The sequence below is a fragment of the Gasterosteus aculeatus genome, chromosome 6 (assembly GCF_964276395.1).
Source record: "Gasterosteus aculeatus chromosome 6, fGasAcu3.hap1.1, whole genome shotgun sequence".
In the NCBI taxonomy this organism is placed as follows: Eukaryota; Metazoa; Chordata; class Actinopteri; order Perciformes; family Gasterosteidae; genus Gasterosteus; species Gasterosteus aculeatus.
In genome coordinates, this window is record NC_135693.1 from 8,664,819 (window position 1) to 8,682,055 (window position 17,237).

Sequence of the window (17,237 nt, forward strand, 5' to 3'; positions counted from 1 at the left end):
GCGAGCATGACACAACCAAGTCAGAAAATTAGCACAGGAAAGAGCATATGAGAGTGAGTTAAACTCTGACTGACTCCCAATGTGCAGCCCGTGATGAGCCGGGAGAAATCCAGCTGACAGCACATTAGAGTCTTTGAGACGCACATCCACAGAGGCAGCGAAATACTTTCAAGTACACACTTAAAAAAAAATATACATGCACAAGCCAACACACGGCGAGCACGCAGACACTTGTATGTGCACACCGTGCTTCGATTCTATCAGACGTGCATGCGAGCCTTGACATAAATAATCATCTACGGAGCAGGCGGATTAGACAAACACTCTGATTTGTCGGAGCAGGGCATCCTCAGGAGGCCGTCAGGAAAACACGCCCTTAAGTGGCTCCGGAGGAGGTGCGGCGTGGGCAGCGCTGTGCTTTTGGAAAATCTGTACATTTGTCACTACGAGGTCACTGACTTATTTATTTTGCCATCACCTTAATGTGAACATTCTGCATCACCAACTGACGACGTTATGACTTTCTGCGGCTGTAACGACTCAATCCGAGTTGATCCCTTTCCGGGCCTATAAAATGCTCTGAGACGCCACAAAGCATCATCTGCGCTGCCTTCCTAGTAGGCTTTAATTGCTACTGAAATAATGAAACTGGGAAGGGAGCAATTTGGCGTTTTGATGATCCTTGGGAGAGAAGGTTATTGGGTTTGAGATCTAGTAAGTGGCGTAAGACGGTTTTGACATTCATCAAACCACTCAGGGATGCTTCAAATTGATGGTTATTTCAGGAGAGATTGTTCCTGTCAGGTGTTTTTTCATATGATGAAGGTGATAACGTACCTAAAGAGACCATTTTAATCTGCATTTTCTCCCTCATGTACCTTTCAACATTGACGTTCATTTAGTCCTAAACGTTGCCAAATGATCCTAATCTCTCACACGCAGTTCTAATTGGCTTTCATTCTGCTTTTTGGATGTTATACAGACAATTACGCCAAACCTCATCCAACTATTCACTATTCTCATGCATTTCAAAAAGAGTTTATTTTATTTCACATATATATAAAGTATGTTTTCTTTCTTGCAGAACCTCTTTTATGTTTACATTTCTATTTTCATATTGATGCGTTGTTGTTTATTTTTGTTATTGTATTGTTCACTTGCAGAACAACTACTAGTCCATCCATTTTTATGTTGTTGTGTTTTTTTTTCTTTTCTTCCCTTGTTTTTATTTCTCCCGTTCAAACAGATAAAAAGATTTCTATTGAACATGCAAGCCATCGTAAGTTCACCTTCCCATGACTTCACCCTTTCACTGTTTCCCACCGCACTGTTAGTGTTTGTGTCCACGCTGGATGTGTGTCCGTCTGTCCGTCCGTCTGTCCGTCCGTGTCCTCCTACGGATGAGGAGTCCCTAACATCTGTATTAGCGCGTGAAGCTGAATGTGTGCAGCGTTTTGTTTCGAGCCCGTCAAACACACACTTTGTTGTCGTCTCAGATTGAGTTCAGCCGTCTTGAGTGTCGTGGCCCCGTCTTGTCTCGTACGTTGACTTAGCGTAACACGCGTTTCTCAGCGATCTCCACGTAACCGTGGTTACATTTCTGTTATTTTTAAACAATATCCTGTGTTTGTTGTTATGCACCAGTCGCCTGGCCCGATTCCTTCTACGTGTTTCTGATCCTGATTCTGAGAACAGTTCACTGAAGCTCAAAGTAGAAGAAAAAAAAAGGTGTAGTTAAACAAATTCCCCGAAAAAAGTTCATCTGGCCCGAACCCAAGTTGCTAAAAACCAATCTGCACGCTGTGTTATGAAGGGAGCTAAACGACATGCGTCCGGCTGAGACCCATTAATCCTCAAACCAGGAGGGTGAAAGCAGGGCGCTGGCTGATGGGGAAATAGTTGATTCATGTCTTCAGTTAATCTGTGAGATAGTTTGCTTTGCAGCTGATGGTAATTCCTCCAGCTCACCGTGTCGTGGGCTCGGGGGCGAAGCAGCCGCGGCAATGCACCTAACTCGCCATTGTGCCGTTTCTAGTAATAAGTGCGGATGGCTGTCGGATTTGTTTCCGTCGCGCCACGTGAGCACGCGGGAGCTCTTCTCCTCATCCAGCCCGTCTGCCTCCGGCCTTCCTCTCCTCCACCCTTTCTTCTGCGCTCGCTGCTGCTCTGTAGTGTTTCCTTCAACTTCTCCCTCCCTCTCTAACACGGGTCCTTTTCCAAAAGCACGGCTGCCCTTATCTCCCCTCTCGTCATCACCACACTTATAATCCGTCTGTCCGCTCAACAAATCACGGCCTTATCTAACTCCTTCCTATCTCGTTTCCCAAATTGCCTTTTCTTCCAGCGCTGTTTATTCTAACTCCTTTTTTTTTGTGTGACACAAACCGGGCTCATCGTCGGCTCCTTCCTGCTTCCTGTGTGAACGGCTCACGTGTCTGAAGCGACCACGCTGGTTTTGGGAAGTCGGAGGGAAGCGAGCTGCGTTGGGCCTGCTGGAAAATCACTCATAGATGGATATAGATAGGAAGCCCCTCCGGTTCGCTTCCTCGCAGGCTTGGAGGACCCGTTTATTATTGTGTCGTTCCTCAGTGAGCTCTTTAACACAGAAATTGTTGCCTTAGCTTGAATCGAACTGAACACCGGGTACAGCCAGCAGGCATACTGCCAGAGTTATATAATAGTTTTTTTTTTCAAGTTTATCTTGCAACACACACAAGTATACTAAGAGAATTAGTTATTATTTTTCCTGTCCATACTGGCTGTGAAGGGATCACCTGTCTAATGCGGTTCCAATGAAACAGACGGAGGAGTCTGTGTAAAAATGCGCTTTCAACAGTCAACACAAACTAAAATTAGGCTTCAATAATCGGACATCTCACATTTTCCAGGGATGTACCAATCCAACTCTTTCTCTCCTGATACCAGTGTTTCCGCTCTCGAAACTTTTAAATTGACACAACCGATTGGCTGGAACTCATTGTCTTTATTTTTAAAAGGTAACCTGATGCCTGCCTAAACCAGTGAAACAGTGAATATTATTGTTATTTAATGTCGACCGTTCCCATCATTGCCTGATGATACCGGACATACCTAAATAGGATCTCTATTACTTTTCTACATTTACCGTTTTAGAGCTTAATTATCTATTTATTTATTTCCCTGTAGGTGTTTAGTTACTGTGCTGGGAACGTTTGAAAGTAACACAGAAAAGGAATCAAGCCCTATAAATAGTGTAACTTTAGATATACATTGATTTGACTTCAGACTGCTGAAGTGTCACATTAGCTTCATCTAATTCATTTTTACACGGAACAATGACTGTGGATTTTGCCATCATACTGAGGACCCAGTGTGGACAGGATGAACAATCGCAGTGACCGAGAATTACTTCAATGTACACATGTGGGAACGTCAGGAATCGTTTCAAGATGGAATTGTAAGAATTACATTTCTACGAAGACTCTCGTGTGAAAGAAATGTGCTGCGTCCGTGGATTATTTGAATAATTGGTTCTATGTAGTAATTGTGTACTCGCGCGAGAAAAGTACGTCAAGGTTTCTCCAACCTCGACCCACAATTCCTGTTGTTTCATCACTCACTCAGACTGCAATAACTTACTTACACTTCTTTCTGCTACAGCTGATATGTGTTAAACAAATCCGATTCTCGTGTCTCTTGTTTCACTCCTACTCGTATCCGTTGGTTTCCACGCGTCTCCGTATCGCGTCCTGACCGCCGGCCTCTGTGTCCCTCTCTCAGCGCTCGCCCCAGGTACGAGTGTCGCGGTCTACGCCGGTCTGGTGGGGGCCCTGCTGCTGTGTGTGATTTTGGTGTTGTGCGTGGGAGTGCTGGCATACCGCCGCAGATGCCGCCATCTCCATGGAGACATCACTGATTCTTCTTCTGCTCTCACTGCGGCCTTCCACCCAGGCAACTACAAGCCCCCCAGACAGGGTAGGTTCTACCACACACACACACACTCACTCCAACATCTGCCATCCAGTTACACATTCACATACAATTCCCCTTCTATCACTGTGTTTGTTACACAAACTAGCGTTTCAGTTCATTAAACTAAAACGCATCCAATAAATCGTTTTTCTTCATACCATTATTTCCTCTCGTTTAGTCTATTCTACATTTTTTACTGCATTACTTTTTTTTCAAGCCTTTGTCATGGTATCCCTTCCCTTGTTCTTGCCATTAAATATTAATTAGACACATTAATCCATTCCTCCCGCGTCATTTTTAGCACTTTCAGCCCGGCCCGTGTCCTTCCTGGTGATGAGAGAACAGCTCCTCTCCTCTGCTGTGCCCACAGATAACACCCACCCTCTGCATCCCTCAGCTCCACCCGATCTGACAGCCACGGCGGGGACTTTCCGCGGGCCGCTCTTCTCCCTGAAGCAGGGGGTCAACGACAGCCCCCACAAAATCCCCATGACTACCTCGCCCTTGCTGGACCCACTGCCGAGTCTCAAAATCAAGGTGTATAACGGCTCCACGCTCTCCTCCCTGGAGCTCCCCGCGGACATGGGCTTGTGTGACGGGGAGATCCTCAGCCTGAAGTCAGTGAGCACCATGGGCAGAGAGCGGGATTACCACAGCCACACGCTCCCCAGGGAGCCCGGGCTGAGCACCAGCGCCACCATGGGTAACCTGGGAGGACGCCTTACCATCCCCAACACTGGTAACTGAATGTTTCCTGCAACTTTCTTGGTCATTGGCAGAACGCACAAGCACACAGTGTGAACCAATGAAACGTGTGGACGACCTGTGGAATAAGATCATGACATCTTCCCCCCTCAGGTGTGAGCCTGCTGGTCCCGCCGGGCACAATACCGCAGGGGAAGTTCTATGAGATGTACCTTATTATCAACAAGTGGGACAATACAACGTGAGTCCCCTTCATCTTCAATCCTCTGTTTCATTTAGCCCCTTCACAAGCACAAGGCAGGACCTCATGCACGCCTCAATCAGAATTCCTTTTTTCCCCCCATGCAAAGTTCCCCTACTGAGAACAACGTGAAGTTTGTTTGATAGTTTTGTCATTTTTCTTTTGTGATTCCTCAATAGCAGCAAGTTCCAAATCGTGTTCCAGCCTCAATGTTCTTTTATAGATGAATTGTGATTCTTTGTCAACTATTGCAAACGCCCAGTGTGTGTGTGTGTGCGTGTGTGTGTGTGTGTGTGTGTGTTTGTGTGCCCTTCACAGGTTACCCTCTGAGGGAAGTCAGACCGTACTAAGTCCTGTGGTGAGCTGTGGCCCCTCCGGTATGTTGCTGAATCGTCCCGTGGTTCTTACTTTGCCCCACTGCGCCCAGCTAGACACACCTACCCCTGACTGGACGCTCACGCTCAAGACGCAGACTCACCAGGGGGCGTGGGAGGTGAGAGAAACCTGCGACTCGTATGATAAATATATGACGGGCAGCTGGAGTTGCGCCGTTGAACCCTGTGTACTGTCGGTTTCAGGAGGTGCTGACGGCAGGAGAGGAGACTCTGTCGTCTCCTTGCTACCTGCAGCTGGAGGAGGAGTGTTGCCATGTTCTGATGGAGCAGCTGGGAACGTACGGTCTCGTCGGCCAGTCCTGCCCTCCGCAGCCCGCCTGCAAACGCCTGCAGTTGGCGCTGTTCGCCCCTCGGGCGCCCTGCCTCTCGCTGGACTACAGCCTTCGCATCTATTGCATCCATGACACCCCACATGCACTCAAGGTGCCGCTTGTGTGTTAAAATACCTGCATGTGTCTGTCCACCTCTCTCATTTAATGTTCAGCTTTCTTCTTGTCTTGGTATTTGCATTTCGGCCATTGAATTGTGTTGAATTTGTGCTTTACTGGTAATTCATTTCATAATAAAATAGAAAAGATATTCTAAAAAATATAAACCCCTTCATCATGTAAACCTTAGTTGTACAGCTAAAAATGATTCCTCATTTAACATACCTAAAAAGCCCAGGAATGCACAATGCATTTAATTAAGCGTTTTTTAAAGCATAATAAAAGGAATGTCATGAATGTGTTCTGAAAGCCCTTCTTCTCTCTGCCTCTATGCAGGAGGTGCTGGATTTGGAAAGAAGTCTAGGAGGAGTTCTGCTGGAGGATCCAAAGCCTCTAATTTTCAAAGACAGCTATCACAACCTGCGCCTGTCCATCCACGACATTCCTCACACTCACTGGAGAAGCAAACTTCTTGCAAAGTATCAGGTGAGACACTTCAACAAAAAAAAAAGCAGACGCTATATAACAGCCTGCCGATATGCAGAGTGCCTATAGATCATGTTCATGCTTCCAAAGCACAAATCAGCTGCAGCTTGAACGATGTAGATCCATAAAACGATTGAACTGTAACCTCTTAAAGAAGGTGCTTCCAAAGCACAGCTAGCTAGTCATTTGTGTTGTAAACAAGTTCTCAGCTGCATTCACGGCATTCTGAACCCTCTCTGGGATAAAAAAAGAAATGGAGAAATCTGATAGCGATCCTAATTCATGGACATTTTTGCTGAGGAGATAAATTCTCAACCCCCCCCCCACCCCCCCCCCCCCTGGCCAGTTGGTTTGGTTATTGAATGGAAACTGTCTTCTAGATCGCTCCTGATTGTGCTGCTCATGACAACATAACTTGCACAGAGGCCGTGTTTCCTCAGCTTTCCCTATTAACGATTGTCTGTGTTATCAGGAGATCCCGTTCTATCACATCTGGAGCGGCAGCCAGAGACCCCTGCACTGCACCTTTAGCCTAGAGAGAGGAAGCCTGGCCGTGTCCCAGATCGCCTGTAAGATCTGTGTCCGACAGGTGGAAGGGGAGGGGCAGATATTCCAGCTTCACACGGACATTCAGGAGGTAACGGCGACCATTTAGAAATTGCAAAAGCAGATTAAATTGTCACGTTTTGTTGGTTTCAATGCCTCCCCCCTTTCTCTGTCGATCCAGACTCTACCCCCCCACTCGCCCCTCCCATCAGGAGGCACCTGCCTGCCCTCCTCTCAAGTTGGACCCTTTGCCTTTCGCTTGCCTGATTCCATCCGCCAGAAGATCTGTGCCAGTTTGGATGCACCGAGCGCTCGAGGATGTGACTGGAGGCTCCTGGCGCGCAGTCTGGGCTTTGACAGGTCAGATCTGCCTCACATGTATGTGTGAAAGGTAGTTTGGCCATGAGTCCAGTGCGCGTCCTAAGGATCCCAGTTCCTACTATTTAACCCAGTTTTATGTATAAAAGGGGATGATGCTGTTTTATGACTGAGGTTTGAATCTCAGATTGGAATATGGAAAAAAAGACTTGAATATTAACTTCAGGGTTCTATCCACGCATGTTATAGACGGTAGACTAGATATTTCACATTGCTAATTAGCTAATCTGATTAGTAAAATATAGTAGTTACTGGGGCATTCGTTTTAGCAGTATTTGTGACATACGGCTTTAATTATATGAAATATCTATAATCAATAACGGCGAGCTTCCTTCATTCCTCTTACATCTTGCCTTGTCTTTCTCTCCCGCAGGTACTTGAACTACTTTGCAACAAAGCCCAGTCCCACAGGTGTTCTACTGGACTTATGGGAAGCGTGTCACCAAGCGGACGCAGACTTGGTCTCTTTGGCGACCGCGCTGGAAGAAATGGGCAAAAGTGAGGTGCTAGTTGTTATGACAACAGACGGGGATTGTTGATTGGTCGAGGTACAAGAGAGCAAGCTAGACCTTTTTTTCCTTTTTCTCTACACCGGGATGAAAATAAGAATACCTGCCGATGAATATGCACAAACCATAAGCCCGAATAACATGTTGGTTTCTTCACATGCAATGTATTACCTCTGCCTCGTCTCCCTTTTAATTGACCCCTAAGTAGCCCCTGCAGCTACATACGGACCGTAGCCCACTCCGATATTAACTGCTAATCTGATACTGTCTGAATCCACCAAAACAATATAACATCTGCAAGATACAAAAGCTATTTGAGGGTGCTAAAGCGTAAAATAGGTGCAAAGTCACGTCTTACGTGCTGTTGACTGTCTGCTCAAAGATTGAAAACTATGTTGGTTTTGTATATAGATAACAAAAGCTTTGGGGCAAACAAACAAACATTCATGTATTCAATACTAAAGTACGCAGAGTAAAACATCGGACAAATGCCAACACGGGGTTAGCCGTGTTTCAGTTGCAGCATGAAAGTGCATCGTTTCCCAGCATCTCACTTGGTGGCACGGCTTTTGTTTTCTCCATTGTCACTCTGTGTGTGCAGTGAATGACAGGCAGCAGCAACCTGTCGAAAAAACCTCCTCAGGCTATAGAAACAGCCCAGCACACACACACACACACAACTACACACAGAAGAAATGGTCATTAACAGGCTCCGAATCAGGCTAGGATTTCTTGTCCATCCCTCAAGGTTTGAGGGCTGGAGCATGTCGCTGTGTGCTTTTTGCGGTAGGAGGGTGAATTCTGAAGTGTATTTGAGAATTTGAAGATAACTAAACCAATGGACTATTTAATATTGTGTCCACAAATGCCTCAAAGCCTTGGCATATAATTCCCACTCACAGGGGGGGTTTCTCTTTTCCTCTGTCGCTCTCACTCATCTGCACTCATCCGAGAATAAACTGCAGAGGAGCATTCTGGTCATCCCTCAAAAGTTTCCTTTGGGGAACGCTCTTTACGTTATCATCCATATGTGTGGATTTTGTATTCCCTTGTCATTGCTGTTACGATCACACAGAACCTGCTCCATCATCTGTGCTCATTTAGGCTGCTGAGCTGATGTGTTTTATTTGTTTGACTCCAGTAGAGGAGGCCAAACGGGAGAGTTATGTGTATAGTGGACGTCTCAGCTGTGGATTACAAAACCATGTGTATTTGTTATTTTGAACATGGTGCATCTATTTGAATTGTAAACCGCAATCTGTAAAACCTGATTAGAGGCGCTCAAATGTTCCAGGTGAATATAGTGTATGCTGTATTTCTTACATTTTGCTTTGCTGTAACTGAATGAATATCACAGAGTAGATTTGACTTTTCTTGAATCAAATTGGCACCAACATTATGTTTGAATCCATCTTATGTTTCCATCTGTCTATCCATCACCTTGTGACTCATTATATCTCCCCGCTCTCAATCTTATAGCATATTGTTAACCTTTTTCTAAGCCGCCTGCTTTGTGGTCAGGGTCCTCAAGCTTTTTGCATTATCAATATTATTCCGTCAGTTATTGTTAGACGGACATTGAAATACTTTCATCCATCAAATTTGTTAATACTTTAGTTCTGTGCTTTTTTTGTATGTTTCTCCCTCAAATCAACAAAAAGTGTTTGTATCATTGAAACCACAAAAAACCAAAACAGGCAGTATACCCGCTTCTACAGCAGTGAGTCACTGTTGGGTGTGAATGAGCTGTGTGTGTGTGTGTGTGTGTGTGTGTGTGTGTGTGTGTGTGTGTGTGTGTGTGTGTGTGTGTGTGTGTGTGTGTATACAGGTGGTAGTGCACGTACCATGTGTGCACACGCTTAAGAGCTGTCATTTCTCTTTGTAAGTGCTATGCAAGTACAAAAGAAAAGTGAAGCATTTTGACTTCTTTTATTTCCTGGAAGAGTAATTCTATTTTTTCAGATTAGGGCATTGACAGGGTTTTGATTTTGTATTCTAGAGTGGTTTTACATTTTTGGTTACAGTGGTGTGTGCAGGAATTCTTCAACTGGTTCGGAAGGATTGGATCACTACCCAAGAACGACATATTAAAGAAGCCCATTCAGAAGAAGAAAACAAAGTGTGGTACAATGGCTGCAAAACATGTTGTGACGGATGCTATGAACTCGTGCCCTGCAGGTCTTTGTCCGTGAAGAATTATGTGAAGGCACCCAGTTCTGAACTTTGGATCTTTGAACAATTGAGGACAATTGCTCTTTCTTCAATTCTTGTTACAGAGACTGTTTAGCTGTAGACTACAGTGTTCATTTGTCCAGATTTCTCGTGTATCTGTTGGATCTTTGGCTGTAGCTCCGGATAATTTATGGTGGAGCTGAACTTGATTCTTCCTTGGTTCGATAAGAGACATATTTAGCCTTTGTTTTAAAAAACTGACATTTTTATGGAAAAAAAACAAAATGGATTCAGTGACTTTATTTTATCTCTGTAAAGTATTAATTGTAAATAAACGTCTATCCTTCTTACCTGTAACTAAATATAATTTTTATGCAATAAATTATATTTCTTAGTTTAACAATAGTCTGTGTTGTTGTTATTGAATTATTGAAACATGCAAAATTTGACTTAATAAGGTCCAACTATAAAAATCCATTTAATTTCTTGGCAGTAAAAAAGTGTTTTCATCAATTACATCCCATTTCCACAGTAAATAGCGAGCTCCTCGACCTGTCACTCTCCTCACACCTCATTGGAAAATTCCCTTACGGTCGATTTGTCTTTAAAAGCTTTTAACTTGCAGGCTGTTCAGCCTTCAATTAACACGGTTTTGGAGGCACTAATAGTGTCTTTTGAGTGTTGATTCTGGGAAGTTGGACCGGCATTTTAACGCTGTGGTGTTTTTCCACGAGTGTATGAGTAGGGATTTATCAAATTGGACTCTTATACTGCGGGCAAATATCCAAATGCATCGTCTCTAGTTAGAGTGCACTGCAGTACTGTCGTAATTTAGGACTTATTATACGCACCTCTTCACTCATTTAATTAAATGTTGTCAACTGCCAAAAATGATAGGACAGTAAAAAGCTAACATTTAAACGGGAAGCTTCTTAGAGATTAAATCGTCAATAAAATATTATTTTGAAGGATTCACAATTATTTTGACAATATACAATGCCCATACATGCACAGAATTAAATGACACTGCATTTAGAAATAATAAGCATAATAAAATGATAATAGTATTTTTGGAGTCGAACTATTCATAAATATTTGGCTTTGAAAGCTTCAGAATTTCATGCAACCCTTTATTGAAACATACATGCCTATCAATGCAGAGGATTATAACCATCCCAATAACATGGAGGATGTATTTGATCTTAGACTGTACTTGGAAAACATTGTATTATTTGTTCAGATTGTTCCTTCACAATGATAAATGTTGTTGCCAGGAGGAAACAGCAGTTCAACAGCTGTGATTTTGTGAATTTCAGAGAGTTATTTGTATGATAATGATTAGTTTTGTAAAGTGTTTCATGTGTTACTGACACCCAAGAGTGTGCAGGTATTTATTCCAGTCAATGGCCTAATCCACCTGGTATGTTTTGCTGAACAGAAATTCAAGTATTTTTTCTTCTTGGTGCTGTAATAGTTTTCACACTCCTGAGAGGTGCAATAATACGCTAGATATGCGCTCCTACAGTGCCCTCATCTGGTAAATGTGATGGATAACCTTCACTTCTCAGCAAAAGTTAGGACACACGTCTTTATTATAAGATCATTATATTATTAATTCATTTGTTTAATGTTTGATCTTTATTGTGTTATATTTGTATTCCAAGTTCTTTATCATTTTCTATTCTGTTATACAAATTTCCTTCAAAAAGTCAGAGTATATTTCATAAAACAATCCTATGCCATTACAAGAGCAATATCCTTTTTATGACATACTATCCTATTGTTATTTTTGATGGCATACCGTGTCGTACATTTTCCCTTGTTATACTATGACTTTACCTACAAGGACCTAAAAACAGAAATAAGGTTAGGGGTTGGGTTAGATTCCTTTATCTTGTAACCGGAAAAAAACAGAACTTCCGGTATGTGGGGCTGCTTTCGGAAAAGAAATAAGATTTGTATTTATTTAAAAACATTTCTTAAAGTAATTTTCTGACCAAGGCTTGAATAAGTATTGCGTGAATTTAAATTGTGTTGTTATTGTAAATATTTTTCATTTGAAGAAAATCCGGTTTAACTATTTGTAAAGACAGAGCTTTTAATCTGAAGGACTCGTGCCGGAAACCGTACTGCGATTGCTGCAGTCAGCTGACCAGAAATGAAGTTTGCTGAGATAATGGATTTTTGTTTTCAGTCCCTTGTTGAAAAACACGGCAGCAAAAGTGAGGGAAGTCCAATTGTGAGGTATGTCTATCTTTTATTTAACAAGCCCAACATTAGGCACGGGTTGAGTTGGTTAGCTGACGCTAACTGTTAGCTACGTAAGGTCTTCTTATACCAGCTTAACATTTTGTTCAAATACAGTTTGATTGTTTTCAGCCGTGTCCGCAGACACATTACAAGTTAACCTGATGTCTGTTCATTGGAAGACCTCAACAATGACCAGTTAAGACTAGGGAAGAATGCTCCGAATAACTTCCAAATTATTCGTGCTAAACGTGTTGGTGGAACCTGCTGTCTGCAGTCACCTGATGCTTTTTGAGTTAAAGCTACTACGATGTCATCGGTTTTCTTAATCACGTGAATCCTGGTTCCTTCTTGGTGGCTCACGTGATGCTTTTCGGATGCTCCGTTGTGTCATGTCCGCGTTCCTTTCACCTCCTTCTATAACGGTTTCAGTCACGACTTTATATAATGTGCAAAGCGAGTTGTGCTGGTTAAAGTCTGGCTTTTCTGTTTCGTGAGATCGCACCATAGTTATTGCTGAAGGTTGGTACTGTTGACTATTAAAATATAATCATGCACGCTCACGCTAGAATGAAATTACACTTGAACTACAAATGCATGGTAATAATGGCTTAAAGTTCCAGATTGCACAAACGGCATGTATTTCAATTCCCAACATCATCACACGAACATGTTGCTAAAAAGCTGCACGCACTCTCTGGGTCAAATGCAGAAAAACAGGAAACACCTGTTCCCCATATTAAGAATCACATGGAGCTGCACTCGTATGCAAAACGCATGTATTGCAAACAGCTTGATATGTAGTGAACCCATGAACAACGGGAGGCGTGACGATCCGAGAGCCTAGAGGGATGGACATCCCTGTGCTCCAATGGGGCTCTCCATCTTAATGAACCAATCAAAAATGCTCTTAAAGACTATATAATTCATGCGCACTTCATATTAAGCGCCTTTTTTCATGTTGTTGTTAAACTGCTTACTGCAGGACGGAATGCTCTTGTTACAAATAAACATTTTCATATTGGTTTGATTAAAGTCTCCAGTTCTTGTTTCGCTCGCACGACAGTACAATGAGTCAAACAATCACATGCCATGAACCAAATTAGTCTTGGCAGATGCTGAATTACTCAAATGCATGTGATGAAGCAAATTCCCACTAACGATCCCTCCCTTTAGTGGGAATTGACAAGGCCGGGACCGAGAGGGCAGCGGGCTCTCATCCACACGCTGCCAAATAGTACTGATTCTAAGGCCTCTTCTAATGTTGTTGGTGCAATGGAGAGGACAATGTCAAATATTAAGATGGCGAGTCATTTTAAAGTCGTGCACTTTGCAGGAATACATTTGCAAAAACTCCCCTCGCTACGCATTGAACGATAATCTTTTTAAATTGGTTAAACGAGATTCATCTCTGGATTGCAGCGCCTCGAGATCTGGACAATTGGACTGCTCTCATCCAGCTGCAACACAGAGAGCTGTCCACACTATGGCGTCACAACAAACAGGGAGTCTTTTCCTCTCTGGACGAGCACAGGTAAACATGAGTATCATCCGAGCGCATTTATTACAATGCCACTATTATTTCACACCAACGTTTTCTTTTTCTTCGTCTTCTTTACAGCTTTCCTTTTGACACCTTTCGTCCCTTTTCTCTCTTCTATTTGCTTTGAGAATATTCTTAATTGTGTCTGAGAAAATGGCCGACACCGAGCCTTTGCTGCCCAGTCTCAACTCCTCCTACGCTCCGACTGCCCTGGGCGACCAGCAAGTGTCCGACGAGGAGGACAGCGAGGACCACAGTCCCTTGGTGTCACACCCGCGCAAAGACTCCTCCGTGCCTCTGGCCATGCGCTACAGTCCAGATGACTCTTACTGTTTGGTGTACATCATCTTCTTTCTGATGGGCATCGGCTCCCTGCTGCCCTGGAACTTCTTCGTAACCGCCAAACACTACTGGCTCTACAAACTGAGCAACAGCACTTATCAAGGCGGCGCCGGAGAGGAGCAACGTTCAGACCTCGGCGTGAGTTAGACCCAATACAACCGCTACTACTATTGTTCAGCATGTGCGCACACAGGAAGATGCACATTTGCTTAATTGTGCCGGCTTTTTATAGAACTGTCACGTTCCTGTGACCGACGTGAGCACTGAGTGTTCTATCACATGTGTGAAAGAAATCCAGTACAACGCAATTATACCGTTTGAAACGCCAAAGTCAGGGTGCTGAGGGAGATCTGCTTCCTTTGTTTCAAGAATGGATGAATTTGATCGATGTTCTTCCGCTAGTGTGAGATGGATGTTTGATTTTATTGAAAACATGTCAAAGAAAATATGCTGGTTTGTCACATTACAAACGTTTTGTCTTTTCCCAAAAAACTTACAGGATTACTTTGAAAGCTATCTGGCCATTGCCTCCACTGTGCCTTCTGTGCTGTGTCTGATACTCAACTATGTTCTAGTTAACAGGTGAATATACACACACACACAGCACTTCTCCTTCAGTTGGCTTTCGTTTCCTATCAAGGGCCTTTAGTCATTTCTTTCATTTTGGACAGCATCTCTGCAGAAGAATACATAAGTGGGTAATCAAGAGCTTACTCGCTCACATTTGTTCAACAGCACAGAATGTTCTTCTCTGTGTACCAGTTGATCGTCCGCTCTTTGATAAACTCCTGCCTTCTCCTTGCTCGTCTCTGTGCTGGCAGGTTGTCTTCTAACGTGCGGATCCTGACGTCTCTCGCTGTGATCCTGTTTGTGTTCGTGGTGACCACGGTGCTGGTGAAGGTGGACGTGTCCGACCGCAGGACAGAGTTCTTTGTCAGCACGCTGGCCAGCGTGGCTGTGGTCAGCGGAGCCTCTAACCTCTTCTCTGGCAGCGTGTTCGGGATCAGTGGTCATTTCCCCATGCGGATTTCTCAGGCCCTCATATCAGGTATTGCTCTCATTCCTGTCATGTTGTCCTGTTTAAAAAAAAAAAAACATTTTCAGTCTCAATCTATTTAGCAGCTTCATTAATTCATCTTTATCTGACTGCACAACACTAGCGAAGGTCTTTTCTTGTCTCAGGCCAGGGCATGGGAGGCACGTTGAGTGCGGTAGCGTCAATAGTGGACCTGGCGGTGGCGAAAGATGTGACAAATAGCGCTCTGGTCTATTTCCTGACAGCCGACGTCATCATCCTGTTTTGCATCGTTGCATATTTGCTGCTGCCAAAGCTGGCATATTCAAGGTCAGTAGCAGCCCAATATATATTATGGTTCCTATAAAGAACCATATACCACCTATCTGTGGTAGCGCAGTCAAGTGTGCGTAATCTCTCCCGTTGTCATTCCTCCCACCACCACTAGATGGCGCCACCGTTTGAAATATTCAAATCTTGCACAAAATCCGGTCAAGTTACTTAATAATTGTAAATGCTGCATTTAAAAGTTACGTTGGACGACATAAACAAAGGCTTCCTTGGTCATTTTAACTAATATCTAAATAGGCAGCCATGACGTTGAGACATTGAGCCACGATCTCCTTCCAGCTGTACGAGCCTGTGGCTGCTTCTTCTCTCCGTAGATACTACATGGAGGCGGCAGCGCGCACCAGCGCAGAGAGGATGGGCGATGGAGAAGCCGCGGGCACGGGGAGCGCCGTCTCCATCCCACCGCTGCGGCCTATCCTCCAGAAGACGTGGGTGCTCGGCCTGAGCGTCTTCTACGTCTTCTGCGTCTCCATCATGGTGTTCCCCGCGGTGTCCTCTGGAATCCAGTCGGTCAACAAAGACAGCGGCAGCCCCTGGACCACCACTTATTTTGTGCCCCTCACCAGTTTCCTCGTGTACAATGTGGCGGACTTCTGCGGCAGGCAGGCCACGTTCTGGTTGCAGGTCCCCGGTCCCACCAGTCGAGTCCTGCCCGCGCTGGTGCTGTGTCGCTCCGTCATGGTGCCGCTTCTGATGTTCTGCAACTACCAGCCAAGGGACCACCTCCGCGCTGTGCTTTTCGCCCGGGACGTGTACCCTGTGGTCTTTAACTGCGTGCTGGGCCTCACCAACGGCTACCTAGGCACCCTGCCAATGATCTATGGCCCCAAGGTCGTACCCCGAGAGCTGGCAGAGGCCACAGGTGTGGTCATGTCCTTCTTCCTTACTTTAGGGCTGGCTGTGGGATCTTCTTTCTCTGTGCTTATTGTGCACTACATCTAACCAAGCTCCTGAGCAATAACCCAGTCAGTTACTGTGGTGGAGCCTCAGAGCATTGATGCCAAAGGACTAGAAGCCTCTTTTTGATAAAGCCTGACATGAATATGTGTCGTTTACACTGCGGCCCATGATGGCAGTCCACCATAACTTGGTGTTTACATCCGAGAACAGGAGGACAATCTTCAGGCAATACCAACAATCCAAAGGGAAACCAACACATTTCATATTGCAATTCTAAAACAAAATGTATTCAAGGGGTTAAAATGTGTGGTTACTTTGGTTCCACTGATTAGAATATGCAGATGGTAAAGCATCACGTCTCATTGAGGGTTACATTTTGTACGTGCTGGTTTTGGTGAACTGCTGTGTGCCGTTTGTACACCATGTAACTTAACTTGAGCAGACCTCATAAACTGAACATTTCCACTAACTAGTTTTATTTTTCATACGTTTTTGTAACATGCTCGTTTTTGTAACAGTTCTTTAGATGTGAAGGTAATTCATCCAACCTAATAAAGTATTTGATACACTGCAGGTTTTGCAGGTTTTTGCATAGGAACTGGGAGTGACAGAATCTAAAACGAATCCAGAAAATCACATTGTATGATTGAATATATATTTTGCAGTTTATTGCATGACATAAGTATTTGATACATCAGAAAAGCCTAATTTAATATTTGGTACAGAAACCTTTATTTGCAATTAGACATCATTTTCCTATACTTCTTGACCAGGTTTGCACACACCGCAGCAGGGATTTTTGGCCCACTCCTCCATACAGACCTCAGGACTTTCAGCTCCCTCTAAAGATTTCCTATTGGGTTCAGGTCTGGAGACGGGCTCGGCCTCTCCAGGACCTTGAGATGCTCCATACGGAGCCACTCCTTACTGGCCTGGCTGTGTGTTTCGGGTCGTTGTCACGCTGGAAGACGCAGCCATGACCCATCTTCAATGCGCTTACTGAGGGAAGGAGGTTGTTGGCAAAGATC

The 17,237-nt window shown here is 44.2% G+C and overlaps 2 protein-coding genes across 8 annotated transcripts in view; both read left to right on the forward strand.

Moving 5' to 3' along the window:
- unc5b (unc-5 netrin receptor B) overlaps nt 1-10,211 on the forward strand; it is a 40,156-nt gene extending 29,945 nt beyond the window's left edge. The window contains exons 8-17 of one of the 6 annotated variants that reach the window (XM_078104126.1): nt 1,247-1,279; nt 3,760-3,954; nt 4,322-4,690; nt 4,810-4,897; nt 5,216-5,390; nt 5,476-5,715; nt 6,057-6,206; nt 6,679-6,843; nt 6,934-7,130; nt 7,504-10,211. In XM_078104126.1, coding sequence (XP_077960252.1) covers nt 1,247-1,279; nt 3,760-3,954; nt 4,322-4,690; nt 4,810-4,897; nt 5,216-5,390; nt 5,476-5,715; nt 6,057-6,206; nt 6,679-6,843; nt 6,934-7,130; nt 7,504-7,669 — 1,778 coding nt within the window. In that variant the 3' untranslated portion in view covers nt 7,670-10,211. The remainder of the gene's footprint in view (nt 1-1,246; nt 1,280-3,759; nt 3,955-4,321; nt 4,691-4,809; nt 4,898-5,215; nt 5,391-5,475; nt 5,716-6,056; nt 6,207-6,678; nt 6,844-6,933; nt 7,131-7,503) is intronic. The other 5 variants (XM_040178960.2, XM_078104127.1, XM_078104128.1 and 2 more) reach the window with 5 other exon arrangements.
- A 1,714-nt stretch (nt 10,212-11,925) lies between these two features.
- slc29a3 (solute carrier family 29 member 3) lies at nt 11,926-16,782 on the forward strand. Of its 2 annotated transcripts, XM_040178435.2 has the most exons (7): nt 11,926-12,055; nt 13,481-13,592; nt 13,680-14,081; nt 14,443-14,525; nt 14,765-14,991; nt 15,126-15,288; nt 15,624-16,782. In XM_040178435.2, exons 3-7 carry the CDS (start codon nt 13,755-13,757, stop codon nt 16,249-16,251), a joined length of 1,428 nt encoding a protein of 475 aa, XP_040034369.2. In that variant the 5' UTR covers nt 11,926-12,055; nt 13,481-13,592; nt 13,680-13,754; the 3' UTR covers nt 16,252-16,782. The 2 variants fall into 2 exon arrangements, with proteins under 2 accessions (XP_040034369.2, XP_077960258.1); XM_078104132.1 differs by having other exon boundaries at nt 13,481-14,081.
- The last annotated feature ends 455 nt before the right edge of the window (nt 16,783-17,237 follow it).

Excerpts from the sequence above, each read along its gene's own strand:
- slc29a3 (XM_078104132.1), top strand. The coding sequence starts at position 13,755 with ATGGCCGACACCGAGCCTTTGCTGCCCAGTCTCAACTCCTCCTACGCT. Across the intron at positions 14,992-15,125 it reads TTCTCAGGCCCTCATATCAG|GCCAGGGCATGGGAGGCACG; the intron begins GTATTGCTCTCA and ends TTCTTGTCTCAG. Across the intron at positions 15,289-15,623 it reads CCAAAGCTGGCATATTCAAG|ATACTACATGGAGGCGGCAG; the intron begins GTCAGTAGCAGC and ends TTCTCTCCGTAG.